Source organism: Strix uralensis, chromosome 11 (assembly GCF_047716275.1).
Source record: "Strix uralensis isolate ZFMK-TIS-50842 chromosome 11, bStrUra1, whole genome shotgun sequence".
NCBI lineage: Eukaryota > Metazoa > Chordata > Aves > Strigiformes > Strigidae > Strix > Strix uralensis.
Genome location: NC_133982.1, coordinates 5,058,571 through 5,075,503, shown reverse-complemented (window position 1 = coordinate 5,075,503; position 16,933 = coordinate 5,058,571). Strand labels below are relative to the sequence as shown.

The window sequence follows — 16,933 nt, the reverse complement described above, 5'->3', positions numbered from 1 at the left end:
GAGTTTGAGAAACTCTGTGACAAGTCCAGTAAGCTGTGGAGCGTGTCATAACCAGGTGAGAAAGGAGAAGGGATCCAGACCTTCCCCTCTCTGCGTCACCAAGCTGCTACTCGGTAACCTATCCTTAAATCTAGGTTGTAGCAAAATATGCTAAGCTTGAGAAAGAGGCTGGAAAATTATATTTGTCTAATGCTCAATTTATGCTGCCAGTATTTTGCTAGTTTCCTGTTCTGCTTCATCAGTTGACAGTAATGTATAAATCATTGTGTGACATTATCAGGATTCTGTAAACTTTCACTAACACCAAACACTTAATGGAAACGTGGGAACACAAATCATATGTTTTTAAGCTCTGAGTATAGGAACAAGGCAGAAAAAAGCTTCTGAATTGTATTAGTTTGATCCCTGGCTTTTAAAATGTCAATTGAAAGTCATAAATAGTGCCTGTTTCAGCCTGCTTTCTGAAATTTGATGTCTTTGAACAAAATGACATCAATTTGAAACTTCTTGGTTACTTGGGGAGAGGTAATGTGACAACTGCTTTTTCAGTAGTTGTGGTTTACTAACCAACCTGGTTTAGGTTTTTGTTTTTAGAGACTGTACTCAAGCAAACCAGACTTTATATTTGGTCACATTTAAACTAGTATAGCTCAGGACAAGTATGGGCTGGGAAAGGCCTCCTTGGAAGCAGTGACATGAAGAAATGTTGGAGGTGACTGGATAATCCAGCTGTGAACATTAGCATTTAGTGAAGCTCTGAGTAGCTAAGCCTTAGGTATGAGAACAGAGGAGTCTTAACGGGTGAGGTAGTAATACATGTCTTCTGCAGCTGATGCTGCTACAGCTACTTTTGGAATTCAGAAGGGGTTGCTAGCACACAATCAGTCTGAAAAGGAGTTAAAGACATATTTTCAGTCCTAAAAATGAATGCAGGTGCTGCCTTTAACTTCTTGAAAGGATACATTTATCAAATAACAACTTAATCAGAATTTGTTGTTACAAGTTTTTAGCTGATAGGGTCTAGCCTGTGAAAATGTAACAGAGTCTAAGTGACTGCTACAATATAAAGTCGTGCAAATTTACTGTGTGCATAACTACGGTGTGGGATAGCTGATGCAGTGATGCTTCTCTTAGTGTCAGTCTTTAAAACAAGACCATTATATAGATTTGAATTCCCCTTTGTTCTTTTTTTAACAAAGGGTAGGTGGCCAGTGCTACATGGGTCAGTCTGGGTGATCACAATCATCCCCTCTAGCCTGTGTATGTGAGTATACTACAGCTTTACGGACAGGAAATAAGCTGGTTTAGTCCAGGAAACTTTCTTGAAAGTACAAAAATCTTCCAAGTATTTTTATTAGACTAATCAAAGTGGGTTTTGTCTTGACATAAGATTTGGTTTGATTGTTCATCTGTTTACATTTGGATATAAAAAGATATAGAATTAATAGCTGCATGTTACTAGAATTAATAACTGCAATTCACTTTATGTGAACTGTTTTGAGTAGTGATATGAAAATCATCCTAATATCAAAGATATTTTCCTTACTTGAGAAACCTTTTCTGCTAAGTTTCTATAAGGTGAAGACAATATTAAAATTCATTACAAGCATGAGAAAATGTGAACTCCATCATATATGGCTTACTTGCATTTTCTCTATAGGAAAATGCTTTAAATGTTTGGGGTTTTTTAGCTAAGTTCCTTGCATAATTGTATTGCCAGTTGTAAAAACATACATTTTTGTTCCAATGCCATTTCAACCAAGTATTTCCCAAGTGAATTACAGAAAATACATTTATCAGAAGGGTTTGCAAAGCATGCAGGAAATAACAGATTACAAGAAACTTTCCAGCATGTTCCTAAAGTTTATGTTCTTTCATTGCTGTTACGTGGAAGAGTATTGTAAGTACTGATATACAGATAAACACACACAAAGGGTTTAAATTTTTATAGCGAGGAAGAGTGGGAAGACAGGAGATTTCAAATGCATAGTAAAGGCTAGAAACTTTAAAAAAAATTGAACTTGAGCTTTTATCTCAGTGTCTTTATATTACAGACTTCTGGGAATTATGTTTAGAGAAATGTTTTTTCTTTATTGATGCATAATTGTTTATTCTCAAGTCTGAGGTCAGTAATGTTTGTCAGATAAATGTGTATAATTGACTTTTTATGGAGACCTTTAAACAATGCTATGTAAAGGTAGGAACTTACTGGTCTATAGCTCTATTGCATGGTTGGGTTTTTTTCCTTCCAGCTTGTGTGAATGTGGATCAGTGACTGACCAATAGAAGACTCAGGGTAAGTGATGAGGCAGGATTGTGATAATGCAGCTTTGCAGTAATATATTAACTGAAAGTTATCATGGAAAAGGTACACTAGTCTGTTGTACGCAGATAAATTTTACTCAAATGAGTTGTCGGTTTATAATAGGAAATATATCTGTCATACCTCCATTTTTGAGACTTGTAAGCATCTCTGGTTCTGAACTTGCTTGCTAGTATCTCACTACTGCGGATGTATTTGTATACCATTGTAATTAAAAATACAGAAATTTGAGCAATTGGAGGTTTTTGCAGATCAGTGAGACAAGTTACCTGGTGTTTGCTGTGGCTTTCTACTGCTAAATAACTTAGTGCTTAAAAGATAAATGAAAGGCAAAGTAATCACCCCAAAGAAGCTAGACAGTACATCAGCAAAAGCTGACAAGGAATTAGAATGGCAATTTATTTGAAGAAATAGAGAAGAAATGAGAAATTAGTGAAATAGTTGAGAAATCAGTTGCTTTTTGGATGTTGAACATGTAGGAGGGGTTGCAAGTGTATTGGTGTTAAATACTACAGTGACAAACCATGATTTCTAACTGCTATTGAGAAATTCAGACTATGGGAGGCTTGTTGAACCCATAAGGAGATGGTGCCATGTGGGAAGAAGCTGATGGAGTTGAAATAAATTGTATTGATGAGAGCATGCAGAGAGGTTTGTAAGATCTAATTTTTAAAGCCAGTGAGAAAGTAAGTCATCAGCTGCCAGTTCTTATTGTAAAAACAAATTTGTCTCTGTAAGTGGTGTCTCTGCAATCACTAACTGAAACTAACATGTCTCTAGCCTTCATTTTAGAATTAAATGACCACTTTGAGGTTACAGTATGGTCAAGCAGCTGATTCTTGAAGGAATCAAGAGACATGAATATTCCCTGACTTCTTTCTTCCAGTGAGTTCTCAAGAAACTTTTTCACTTGTCTCTGCGTCTGATTTTTGTGAACTTTCTCTCATGCAGATAGACCTACCTTTGAACATAATAGCTCCCATCCTCACTCGTGGCAGCAGTCACTCTTAAGTCTGAACTGCCATACTTGTAGTAAGGAGGAAATACTTGATTGTTTGGGTAGGGCTTGCATATCTCTGTGAAGATGGTTGCATGCTACTAGTGGCATGAGTGTTACTTTTGAACCTTAATCTAACTTTGGCACAAACTGTCCCTTCAATTTTTGATATAGTAGAGACTCCATTTCTTTTCAGATTTAAACAGCTATTGTCAAGCAAATAATAGTATATCCTCTCTAAGGCTAGAAATGAGAACTTATCTTTTGCTTATACCCAATGAAGAGCTTGATGTTACAGTATCTTCTTGGTCCCTCGGTTTTCTGTCCCTGTAATCTTGTGAAAGTGTATGCAGTTCATTATGTTGTCTCCTCCACTTGAAGGACAGAATATATTGAAGAAGAGGACTAATTAGTTGAGTGGCAAGCACAGCAGCCCTGAGCGAAGCTTTTCATTTGAAGAAAAGAAAAAAACCTACTTAAACCTGCTACTGAATTAAATCTACTTGAAATCACTGAAAGTTTGATTCTGTGTAGTGAGGCTAACACAACTCCTCTCTGAAATGACAACTTACATTTGTTTTTACAATTTGTTGAAATGGTTTGGAGTAAATACTGCTTATTGTATTCAGTGTTGAGAGTAAATCTGAGCTTAATACAAAGGGTGAGGGAATCTTTTTGTAGGAGCAGTATAAGATTGGAAGTCCAGCTGTAGCTTCAGTAATTGGAGAGCAGGTCCTGGATTCCATGCTAAGGTTGTTCTCGATGGATTTCTGTATTTAATAGATGAATAAAGTAAAAACTTACCATCTCTGTTCTGGTGGTAGAGAGAATTGTCTTGTCCTTTCTGCCCCTCAAGATTTGTCAGGACTGGGAGAAGTGTTGTCTGATGCTCCTCTTCTCTATTCCTGTGGTCATTGTAAGGAATCTTTTCAGCTGCTTTTATGTCCTGTCTTCTATTCATCACCACCTCTGTCCTGAGGATAAACAGTGCTTATTTCTTCAGCTGTTGGTAGCCTTCCTAACACACACATACAAAAAAGCAGTGAGGGTGTTTGCTGGTTTACTTCTGTTTGACCAGAAGCTTTGAGGCAGTCTAGTCTAAAGCAGTCTTCGAGTCTTTAAATGTGAATGATACAAGAGATGTATTTTCTTGATTTTTGGAAGTGCGATTCATTCAGTCTAGCAGAAAACATGAACTTTTCTCATATTGTTTCCTTTCTCTTCCTCCACAACTGGGCAGAAACAGCCAACAAAGAAAACGTGGTGACTAGACACATTCCTTGCTCATTAATGCTTTGTTGGGTGGATCTTAGTCAGCAAAACTAGTTGGAATCTGCAGATTTTTTCTACGGTTAGAAGATATTTACGTATAAAATGTGTGATTATCAGGTGATGTTACTGAGACATTTTGGATAGGAATACAGACAAGTTCATGGTGATGAAGACATGGATACTTGAGTAGAGGAAAAGATCATTATTAAGTGGATGAATGTTTCTGCTTCTTGTTAACTGAACTGTTAGCTGTAAATGAAATATACTTGTCCAAAAAATACAATTTTTACAAGCTGAAATTTTGAACAGTCTTTCCTAATGAGCTTGATTACTTAGTATAGTTTCAAATAATAGGCTTCGCCTTTTATTTGTCTTTTACATGCTAAACTCCAAGATATAGGCATATTATGCTGCAGATGGGAGATATTAAGTAGTGTCTGGTGCAATAGTCCTCTATGGTCTCAGGACTCTCTATTTACACATTACAACCTGCTCTTGGAGGTTTACTCATTGCTGGCAGGATGGTGACTAGCCTGTTTTGAAAACTGTGTACTCATTGCTGAAGAATCTGTGTGTGCTACTTATGGCAGGGTTACTTACAGATTTACTTAAGAGTTACTTAAGTTCTTCTGGAGTGGCTATTTTATAATGAAAAACAAAGATCAGTTGAGATGTGAACTGAACCTGCTGGATTCTTTTTAGTGAGCTTACCATGGACCTTTGGAATGCCATGGGCATATTTTGACTACAGTTATACATAGTTGACCCTTTCTAGAGGTCAGGAAACAGTTCCAGGGCGGGAATTAGCTTTTTGGGAGACTGTTATAGACCAGGAAAGCCAAGCTTTCGTTACTGTAATAAATGTTTTATGTCAGGAAGTCCGTAAGCTCAAATATGATTGTTTAAGTTTTCACAGAAGCTGAATGCTTTCTGCTTTTAAAAATATAATGATTAAAAAGCAATGTCATGGTTTTTTGCCTTTGTTCTGGGAGATGTGGGAGTAGCAAAATACAGATGAGTGCCTTTTCAGAGGACCTTTTTATAAATGAAAAGGGAGTGCTAGTGACTGAAAAGATAGTTGTCTAACTGAAAAGCTCCTGAGAACTTTTAGGATTAAATGTGGTAATGGATCCTCAGGTAACCAGTGTACTTGCTTTTAACAGGCTGCAAAAGGTAACCAAGGAAAGTGAGTTTCCTGAATTTGCAGCATTGTGCTTGCACTTCGTTGTAAAATGTTTAGGGTCCACAAATCAAAAAAGGCAGAGTATTGCCTAAACTCTTGTTTTCCACCAGTTTGCTTTGTTTCTGATCAAGGCAATGAACTTTGGATTATGAGGTTATACTGAGGTGAAATCTATTTTGTAGCCCTTCTGAAAATACAAATATTTTTCCATTTTCCCACTATGTAATGCTGTGTAAACCAGAGTGTTACTGACCTTTTGTCAAGGATCATGCAGACTTTAGTTCTTATTTCTCTTTGCAGTAAGAATTGCATAATGTGTATTCAAGTCAGATTCTCACGACGACTTGTAGAAACTAAGGACTAACAGTTGAGATGTCCAAAATAAGAGTTAAGACTGGTAGAATTTTAAAGACTGTTTCTGAAGTTTGGTTGTATTCTTAGCTCTTAGAGATTTCCTATATGACCTTCATAAAACCAGCTATGCATCTTTACCCATATATAGGGGTGTTGGGATAATATTTATGCTTTAGCTCAGAGGAACCATATTTACTTAACAAATATATATAGAAATTAAATCATCAAAAGGAAATGTAAAAGCAGTATAAATCTTTGCTGTCTGCTAAATACAGTAAATACTCAAACCTGAGTGCCAAATATCTTTCAGAACATTTATAACTAAACATGAATTAGGAATCCTTTCAGACTTAAGTATTTGAGACTGTGTTACATGCAGGACCTTGATCTTTGCGTCTGTTCAGTCTTCAGGCTATTTGAAAAGATTTAAATTCTCTTTTAGGACTAAATTTATTGTGTATGTAGATCAACTCTATTTTGAAGAGCTTGTGCAGTCTCCCATCTCTGGTTCCTTGTTTCCAGCATCTGAGAAGCAGCTGTGGAAGAGAGGTTGGAAGAGCACATTGTTATAGGTCTTAGCCACACTTTTCCCAGGTTCTTGTATGCTGTTTGACTCCAAGGTCTAGTCAGCGATGCTCTGCTCTTGGTCACTGTTTTCCCCTGGCTTCTTTTGACATCTTGCCTATGATATGACAGGATAGGCACAAGGAAGAGATTGCAGCATTGGCAAGGAAGACAGTGGAAAGAAGTTAGCCGCTGTCCTCATGGCAATTTGTTTGGACTACTGGAAGTGGCTTGGGGAACAGATGAAATACTACAAATGTTTACCTGTTGTTTTGAGCGCTCAGCCTTGGATATTTAGGCATGCTGCTGGCATGGCTTCTTTCTTTTCAGTTCGACTTCAGCTGCAAAATTAAGTATTTTCATTATGTATGCCATAAGTGTTCCAGACATGTGCTCTCTACCTGCCTCTTCACATACCTCACGCACATCTCTGGATGTCTGATTTAGTGCTTAAAACCAGAGAGCAGTCAGGCTACTCAAAAACATTGTTTTTTTCCCTGGTTTTCCATTCATGATGCTAAACAGCATAATTTCCTGTTGCCTTTGGAAGCTTTATTCTAACTTGTCTGCATTCTCCTGTTTGTAGAAGCTAGTTCTTTTATGGAGCCATGGAAGTATCTGGGTTCTTGTATGATTTTAAAATTTCTGTGTGCTTTCCCTTGTGGTGGTGAGAGGGGAGTGCTGGTATGTGCCTAGTAAGAGCATATAGTTTCAGTCTTTTCAAATATCCCTGAAATTTTTTATTCATGTTTTGGGTATAGTCTTTCCCAATAGTATTTATCTTTACACATTTCATTGGGGGCCTCAGACAACTTTAAAGTCTTGCTAGCACTGGTCAAAGGATCTGTCTGCTGCTCCAGGAGAGACGATGCTTTGCCAGGATCATGCTGTCACTTATATTTCTGTTTCTTTTCTTTTCATGGATCCAGACAAGGTTTTGTAAGCAGTGTCCACCGATATCTTGATACTTGCTTGAACCTCATGTCTGTTCTTTTGTGCTGGTTTTCCTTATTCATTTTTCCATAAGTCTGTTTCTGAGGTCTATACAATTTTGATCCTATGATGTCAATGATATGATGTGTGTGAAACAGTCTCAAATTAAAGACTGCTAGAAGAGCCTTGGCTGAAAAGGGATTTTGGTGTGCTTCATGCATACATCCAAACTTTCATTTCTGATACATATTAATCTATTACCAGAGAGCTTCAAGAACAGATTAGAAACAAACAGTCCAATCCAGATCTTCACCGTTGCTATTAGAAAGAATTTGCTACTATCAGTTCTGTTGATCTTCTAAAGGGTAAGAAATAGCAGATCAGAGTAAATGTTTATATACCTGTATTTTGCACAACCAAGGCTATCTAAAAATTGTGATTTCTTCTAAATGACAGGTTTTTGATCAAACTAATTTGTTTTATGTTGGAATAGTGTAAGACAACAGCAAGAAAATGAGAACAAAAATGTATGGAAGCTGGAGTGTCATATTTTTTCTAAAGATGGGCCTTTTCTGAAAAAGGGCAGAATTAGTCGCCTGTTTTGTGTGAGAATCACTGACTCTTCCCACACTTGATTTCCTCTAACCTTTGTCCCTGTACCCATATCAGTGCATTTAAAATATCCAGTTCCATGCTGTCTTTGTGGCTCTTGAGGTCAGAGTAGATTCTTTTGTGTTGGGTCATGAAGCCTGTGGTGAGTCATTCAAGTACATACTCAATTGCTTTTTCAGTATATTCTCACATCCAAAGTATTCAACCCCATATTCTGTAAAATGGTCAGTAATGACTTGTTTCGGTGGATATGTGCATGAGAAATTCCAGTCTGTATTCCTCTGACAGCAGCAAGAGTTTCCTCTCCCAGAATCTAAGTGAGCTAGGAGTATATACTGTACTTCTCTGACAACTTCTGTGATGAGTAAGGCTTTGAGAGTGAGCAAAAGTGCTAAAATAGCTTTAAAACAACTTTTCAATCTTGGCAGGTGTATCCACTCTTCAGTTATTTTATTTTCAAATATGTAACCTTTCATTTCACTGGCCAGTCACAATCAGGATTTCCCTGACATTCAGAGTTATCTTTAGTTCAGAATACTTGCTTGGTATTTTAAATCAAAGCAGTCCTCAAGCATTAATTAATACTGTTTTTTGTTTTACTTGTGTGATGCTGGTAAATGTTAGAGCTGGACAAACACCATGAAAAACTTCAGTCTGTTCATTTACATTTTTTAATAAACTGCTTTGCTCATGGCACTTTTATGGCTGCATTCCACAAACAGTGAAATGATTGAGTCTTACTGACATAAATGATCAGAGGAACTGAACTTTGATTTTGAAAGAAAGTAGCAGTTTACTTAGTGATGGGGAAGCTATCAGGATCTGGTAAAGTCTTGGATGATTTATAATCACTGTGGTTTCAGAGAAGTGTCTGTGCTTCAGCTGTGGTTTGTCTGTTACATAGTTGTTGGCGGTGGGTTTTTTTATGGGGTAACCCTTTTGCCATGTTCATGTAAAAATAGCTATTGGAAAACTTTGTCTTGTGAAATATGATGTCCTCTGATCCTGGAGAAATTTTCAAATGACAGAGCAGGTGAAGAGGTAGACTAAATTGCCTATAGTAACTGGAAGTTCAGAGGAGGTTTTCATGGAAAAATTTCAAAAGCCAGTGCCATACCTTAGAGTGATTAATTAAAATTAAAACTTCTCAAGATTTATTTCAATACTTATTTTTTGTGATCTGAGTGGTTTGTATTTTCTTATGTGAGATCTATAACATGAAGATTAACATTAATTTTGCGGAGTTCTATATGTTAATGGTATCATGTTAAATGGCAACTGATACCATCATTAAGAATGTTAATTCAGAATGAAATGAACTATCCTAATCCATAGGTGCTCAATACCTGTAATGAAGGGCTGGATAGTAAAACCTTCCCTCTGGTACCTGCACCACAGTTACTGATTTTAGTTATCTAGGGGTGGATGGCACAACTAATTGTAGTCATCTCATTGTGGGGTTTCGTTTTTCCTTGAGTGATCTAAAAAGCTTGTTTATTGCTTATGCAAAATTTCTTTCATGTATTTGAAGGGAGAGAGATTTCAGTGTGGAGCTGTTCTTGCTTTTGTCTGCAGGGTTGGGTATGTACCTTTCCTGTGTGAATAAGAGCTTACATTCCAGGGAACAGGAGGATTTTATATACATGAGATGTCTTGTATATGCTCCATCCTAATGCATTTATATAAATAAGAGTAGAATATAGAATTGAACACTTGTGTTTTTTAAAAATACATTTTTGCAGATGTTTGGCAGCTGTTACTAAGGTTTGAGTATTAATAGCTTTGCTAGCATTTGCCACAAAGATCCAAATAAACTAAGCATGAAACTAAGCTTTACATCTCTCCCTTCTTTCCTTAAGTGGCTTGGAAATGCAGTGGAACTCTGGAAATTTTTCCTACAAGTCTTTATTTTGGTCTCTAGTGTTTCTTTGTTTTTACTGGCAAGAAGTAAAAATAAAAGCAGTTGCCTGTTCTCTGGTATATATGTTCTGGTCTGACAGAAAAACCTTCATCCCATTAAGTTTGGCTTGCAATTTTCCTAAAGTCACAAAGACCTTTGTTTAATGAGTTACTTATAGGGAAAAAGTGAAATCTGATTTTTGCAGTCAAGAATGCTGGATAATATGCTTCTGCTCCAGCTTGATGGATGCAAATGCTGCTGTCAAGAGAGAATCTGAATTTCCTCTGACAGCTCCAGAAGCAGTGTAGTTTTAATTGGAGATGTACTTGCTTCAGTTTTCTGATATTCTGGCTGCATGTGAACAGACAGAGGAAGTGATGATCCTACGGATTTTTCTCTCAGTAAATCATCTGAATTTAAGGTATTTGCAGTATGAAGTGCTTGAATTCTGATGCTTAGATAAGGAATACTGTGGTTCTTCTGTGACGTAGCAGAAGGTTATTTTTTTAAACTGTTATCCTCTGAGTGGTAAAGTTTGGAGCTATTTGTTCTGGCAAAGAAGGATGAGAGACTTCAGGAATAGGAAGTATGGGGGAAAAAGCCTCCACTCAGCAGTAACATTTCTAAAACTAGAGCTGGCAATGAGGTAATTGGAACTCCTGCAGTGTTTTATAATCAGGATGTAAATTGGATTTCTGATGCTGACTTCATATTTAAATATGATTAACTGTAGTAAATATGCATTCATAACCATACCTTTTAATTGGATGGCTAAATAATAATTCTTGACTTTTATTATTTGGTTTTTGCTTAACATCATCTGATACGATGCAGTCATTGAAAATGTAGCATTGCCAAGGACTCTTTTTCATCCTTTTCCAGTGTTCAGAGCCATCTTAAGTCTCCATGTGGCCTTGGGATGAGTAAGAAGTCAGTCTGCAATTGGCAGTGACTTAGTGCATGACCAGACTTGTGCAGACACTGTGAGTCCAGTCTCATTTCACGTATGTTGTGAATCACTTTACACAAGCAAAGCAAGTTACATTTTGTGGAAGCAATGAACATTTTGGAGAGTGTACGGTAACTGCTTTGGGTCTGGAAGAGACTGTTACTTCATCTCAGGTGAGCCATGAGACAACAGTACACAGTGTAAGAGAAGAATGGCTGCTTGTAGTCTGCATTGTTGTAACAGGCTGGCCATGAACAGGTTCTACTCTGACTCTAGTCATCTCCTTGGAAAAATAAGAATGCAGATGTGCTAAACTGAGGTGGTCTGCTAGATAAAATGGTTTGATTGCACATTTTAAATAGTCTCTCTGCTGTTTGAGTAAAATGATCAGATTCTTTGAAGAAAAAGTTGGCTGTGACAAATTTTACCCTTTGTTTATTGCATGTGTAAAAGGCTCTTAAAAAACCTTGGGCTTTAGATGATGCATCACCTGTGTGTTTAGGTCTGCTGCCCTGTAATAGCATTGTTAACGGTGCAACCATAGTAATGATGTTATGGGAAAGTCAGCCTCTACCATGGATTTGTTCTCACCCTGATTTTAAAACTACCTTCTTTTAACTTTTCCTTTCTACTGTACAGATGTGACTAGAAATTAGATCATATGGTAACTTTCAGCTTACTCAAAATACAACTCAGCTCTTATCTTTCCTACTAAAATAACATCACAATTATATGACATGGCCTACAAAAGCTAATGTGAGAAGAAATTAATAACGTTTATTTAAACTATACTTCTGTTTTTGAAAGGTATCTGATTAACTAGTGTTTGATTCTTCCCTGTATGTTAATATGTGTAGTAGCACTTAAATCTTTATGCTGTATAAATCCTTTAATTTCCCAAGTAATACTGTCAAACCGTGTTGGTACACCGTAGTATTATCTCACATTGAATGCGACTGAAATGTCCAGGTAGAAAACTTGAACTGAAAGTTACAGAATACTGTTGTAGATTTTCTGCACCGTGAAGCCTTTGTTTTCTCTGAGAGATAAGGGAAGGGAGGAAGGGAGAGAAAAAGATAAATTAAGCCGGATTTTTGATGGTTTAGGATAATGTAGAATCTTCTTCAGGCTTGTAAAGAGGTTTAACTAATGTCAGTATATGTGACTAATGGATCTTTGGAAACCTTATCAATGTTTAAACATTGAGAGCATGGAATGTTAAGAAACTTGTTCTTCACTGGTGTTTTTCTTGGTCTTGTCGTGGTTTTTTGCACACATAATGCTGCTTTGTTGTCTGAAGGTTAAGCTTGCACTCTTCCTCCTTGGTCCTTGTACTTGCTTTTTTTCTTTTGTTTTTTTTATCCTTTTTAAATAGTGGTTGGTCGTGCACCCCAAACCAGACATCCAAAAGCTCTCCCAGCCTCTGTAGGTTAGGTTGTTACTGCTGTTTCACAACTGACCACTGTTTATGCTGGATGTAGGAAATACAAGGGGAAAACAAACAACTAAATCTCAAGTTCCTGTGGAGTCTGCACTTGGGAGTAAAATCAGTGCATAGGAGAGCCTGGAGTGTTTGGAACTAAGATAGTCAGAAAAAGTCTTGCTGACTGTATCGGCTTATCAGTAGTGGAGTGGGAGAGATGTCTGCTGGTGGCATTCTGAGAAGACATTTCTGGTTGAGCAATATTGTGCTTAAAATAAAAGCAGAATCTCTGTGAAACTCCCAAGTGTTGGTAAGATTGAGCATTACAGTTTTGGTTTGGCTGGAGTCTTTGCTCCACCCTGCAAAAGTTGTAAAAGAAATAGAATTGAGTATGTGCTGGATCTTCCAGAACTGATATATCTGAAAATAAATCACGGTTCTTCAAGCACTTTAATAAATGTTGCTGTTAATAACTAAATCAGTCCTTACGTATTCCCACTTAGCTGATTGCTTCCGTGAGCCGATACAACTTGTAGTGCAGCAGTACAGTGAACTCAGAGCTGCTCTAGTTTGAATTAGTTTTATTTGGAGGTGGTGCTTACTTGCATTGAATTGTAGTGCTTGTAAAGGTTTAGAGTTTAACATCAATTTCAGTTTTACTTTTGCATTTGGGTAGATATAGTTAAAAAATGAAAATAGGATATAAGTGTTAGCTGTTAAAAAACTAAGTATATTTTCTTGTGCCTTTAATTTAGGTGTGTCTCGCTAGGCACTTTAGCCAGACTTTAAATTGACGAAGCTGCACAAATATTCAGAACAAATCTAGATGGGGCTTGCCGACTGTCCTTTTCAAGTCCTGTGAATTCTGTAAAGGCTTAAGTTTGAGAAGCGGCAATTCCCTTCCCCATTACTGTTCTTGTCTTCAGGTTTTCGTTTTGCCCATTTTGTCACATCCCTGAAATGAACACCTAGCTCTATGGTGGGGCTGAAACTAGGGGATAGTAGTTTTAGAGCAGAGGCATGGGACAGTTATTCATGAGAAATGTGACTGTAAGACTTGTGTAGGTTCCCATCTGTTCTCAGTGAGCTTTTGGGGAACTGTCTTGTTTTCTGGCTTTCTGGAATAGATTAGAAGCCATTATAAATTCACTGATGTTAAATTTTATTTAGGACGTGGCTCAGTATCAACTGAAAGAGTTAGTATCTGAAGCATATGGGTTAAATAAAAAAGAAATTCAAGAATGAAGTGTGTGTTGTCCCAGCTTCCTGTGTTTGTGTTCTGTTTATATGTTGTTAAGGTTGATGTCCGGCTGCCTCCCCACAGTTTGAAAGAAAGCTTAGACTCTGCTGCTGCTGACTAGGTCCAGATGTGAACAGACATAGCGGGACCTGGTGGGAAGGTCACAGTGGGCATGAGGGACAGCAACACTTGGTAATGGTATGTTCAGATGCAGAGGATATGTATTGTTTTAAGACATGTGTGGGAGTGCTAAGTGCCAGTAGATTGATGTGATGAGGCTGAGAAGAGGTCCTTGACCCCGAGAGGGCTGCTGGAGGTGCCTTGACAACAAAGCAAGCTATTTTATTTTTTCAGACATGTATAAAGCTTTTCATATACATAAAAATAGATTCACAACGTTTTAGTCTAATTGCTTTAGCTTTCTTTTTTGAAGATGATAATTTAAGACTTCTGACAAAACTAAAAGATTGTGTGACATAAAGCAAAACTTCACTCCTTTCTTATTTGACAACTGTAAGAAGCAATTTATGTTGTATATTTAGTAGCTGTGCTTAAACAGCTTTCTGGGCATCAGTGAAGGGCTCATTCTTCAAATCAGTTGAATTTTCAGATTTTCTTCTAATACATAAAGCCCTAGCCTCAATGTAGATTCTTTTCTATTTCTGAGGAAGTACTGTTTGCGCTTCCGTCTTCAAGAATTAAAATCCCATGTGTTCCACCAGAGTATCTTGCCACTTTTCCTAAAAGCATTGTATTATTTGAGGTTTCTTCCTTTTTATGTCAGAGATGCTAGTATTTGAAAGAAAGCATAATGTAGAGTTCCAGTTCAGAGAACTGCAGATGTTGCTTGGAAGGGACATCTGGAGGTCATCTTAGTCCAGCCTCCCCCTCAAAGCAGGACTGTTGCCAACACTAGTTTAGGTCAGTTACAGCTTTGTGTAACTGAGCATTTAAAATCTACAAGGATAGACTCCACTGCCATCTCTGGCAGCCTGTTCAGGTGTTGTGCTACCCTCCTGGTGTCCAATCTGAATGTGCAGAGCCAATATAACTGCTGAGTTTGGTTCAATCACCTCTGCTACTTCGACCAGGTAGCTTTCAGCATGAATTAGATTTGCCCTTGGCCTCTGTCAGACTGAGCAAGCCTGGTTTCCTCAGTGTCCCTTATCAGGTCAGGTGCCTCTAGGCCCCTGACTGTCTTGGCAGCCCTTTGCTGGAGTCTCCAGCTTTGCCCACATCTCTGTTGGGGCTGAGACCTCAAAATGGTACTCAGTTCATGGTTTACGATAGTAGAGCAGGAATTAGATTTCTTTATTCCTGGTTGAGTCTTTCCTATACATGTGTAAAGGATGTCTCTGCTAGAAGTCAATGTACCACCTAGAAGCAGTCTGCTTAACTTTCATTATTTTCTAGATGAGGAATCAAAATTATGGGATTCTTCAGGATGATCTAAGGATCTCAGCAGTTGGAAAAGCAGAAGAGAAAAAGGTGCATGTAATCTGAAAAATGAGATAACTACTCTTTTTTTTTCTTGCTCTCTCATTCTGTATAGGAAGAATAGTCTTTGGAAACTTAAATGAACTTAATGGTGGAAATTAGATTGACACAATGCCTGTTTCATGGAATCACTCAACTGATCTACTGTGAGCATTAACTGCACATTTGCTTAACTGAGCAAGTTGGATGCTTACCAGAGACTCATTTATCACTAACATCTGTAGTAACTTATGAAGGTGTAGAGCTGTTGCTAAAGGGAGCAGATATTCATATGTTTTCAAAGGGAGACATGAAATGAATAGAGCAGAGTTCACGATCTCAAAACAGAATATGAGATGTATGATTACACTCTTGGTTCCTGAGAATAGTCTTTTGAATCCTTTGACCAATTTTAACCAAATATAGCTGTGGAATAAATGTCTCATCCAAAATCCTTTGAGTGGGAGCACAGTGCTTCCCTTTGGGTGCCTGCTGTATTCACTGGTTTGTTGACACAGGTTCTGTGCCATGTCAGATGTAGTACTTGCAATAGGGATCTGGAAGTGATATAAGGTGTAAGAAATGGTGTCATTACCTTTGTAGAAAACCTTTGCCTGTGCAACTGGGGTGGGGTATGGGAAAACACATACAATATTAAAAACATGGAGCAGGATTTTGTGTCTCAGATGACTTTGATTTCAATGCTGAGTGGAAAGCATACCAATCCAGGAGAAAGCAGCACAAGATTATAATGCACACCAGTCCCTCCAAGCTTAAAGCCTAAGTATACTAGCTGAAAGGGATAGCAATACTCAAGCTGAATATCTGCTAGCTCATCAACGGTGACTTCTAAACTGAAACAAGAGAAAGGTAACTAGTATGGCCCTTGAAAATGGGTTGAAACTGCAACCCATAATCCTAGAGTGAGGTGGTTAAGGCTTTTCATTTTGGGATGTTTTTTCCCTATGATACAACAGTTCTATATTTTAGTAAGAAAAGGGATGAATGATTTTAACTATTCATTGGATTTCTTATCTCACATCAAATTCCCATCGCAGGCTACAAGGATACAAAAGAAACTAATTCTAACTTGGAAACTGTATTCAATGAGAAGTATATTGTGCCTTAAACTGCTTGCTTCTGTAACTGTTCTATGGGAGTTGAAGCTTAAAACAATCTAGCAAACATTGCTGTGTTCTCTTAGCAATAACACGCAACTATGTGCCTAGATCTATTGTGAAAATGTGGACAAGGAATTATCACCTACAGTCTTAATTTGAAACTTAAGGGGAACTTAGTTTTCTTTTGGGGTCAACACAGAAACATCTGTGCTGAGGCTGCATGGTTGAGGCTGAACAGGAAGGTGCATTGGAAGAGTGGGATCTGCATACCTGTGTGCTGTGTATGATGAATGAAAATTTTTCTCAAGGGGTAAAATAGAGTGCTACAGTGATTTCCAGCATTACTGTGGCATTGACACAGGGCTCAGTTAAGAGGGGAACTCTGAACTGACGCGTCCTTTCTGATCTTTATTCTCTGACCTTGAGCACAGCTGCCTATAGGATCTGTCCTGGGGCCAGCCAGCTATGACTCACTGGCCAGTTGGTTTACTGGGTGAAAAAATTTGTGGTATGTTGTAATGTTTAAACTGAAGTGCTGCTGAAGGGAAACAATGAGTTAATTAACTTACCCTTTTTGCTTTCTTTT

The 16,933-nt window shown here is 37.7% G+C and overlaps 1 protein-coding gene across 12 annotated transcripts in view; it reads left to right on the top strand.

The window, feature by feature from the left end:
• The window catches only part of HMG20A (high mobility group 20A), a 78,326-nt gene that overhangs the window by 8,411 nt on the left and 52,982 nt on the right, over nucleotides 1–16,933 (top strand). The window contains exon 3 of one of the 12 annotated variants that reach the window (XM_074881119.1): nucleotides 15,164–15,238. The exons of 7 other annotated variants lie outside the window; for them this stretch is intronic. Coding sequence is in view for 1 of the 5 variants with exons in the window: in XM_074881116.1 (XP_074737217.1) it covers nucleotides 11,099–11,121 (23 nt within the window). In the remaining 4 variants the exon portion in view is untranslated. Of the gene's footprint in view, nucleotides 1–11,044; nucleotides 11,122–11,160; nucleotides 11,261–13,803; nucleotides 13,949–15,163; nucleotides 15,239–15,988; nucleotides 16,097–16,933 lie in introns of those variants that run through there. 4 more of the 12 variants (XM_074881116.1, XM_074881123.1, XM_074881125.1 and 1 more) reach the window with 4 other exon arrangements.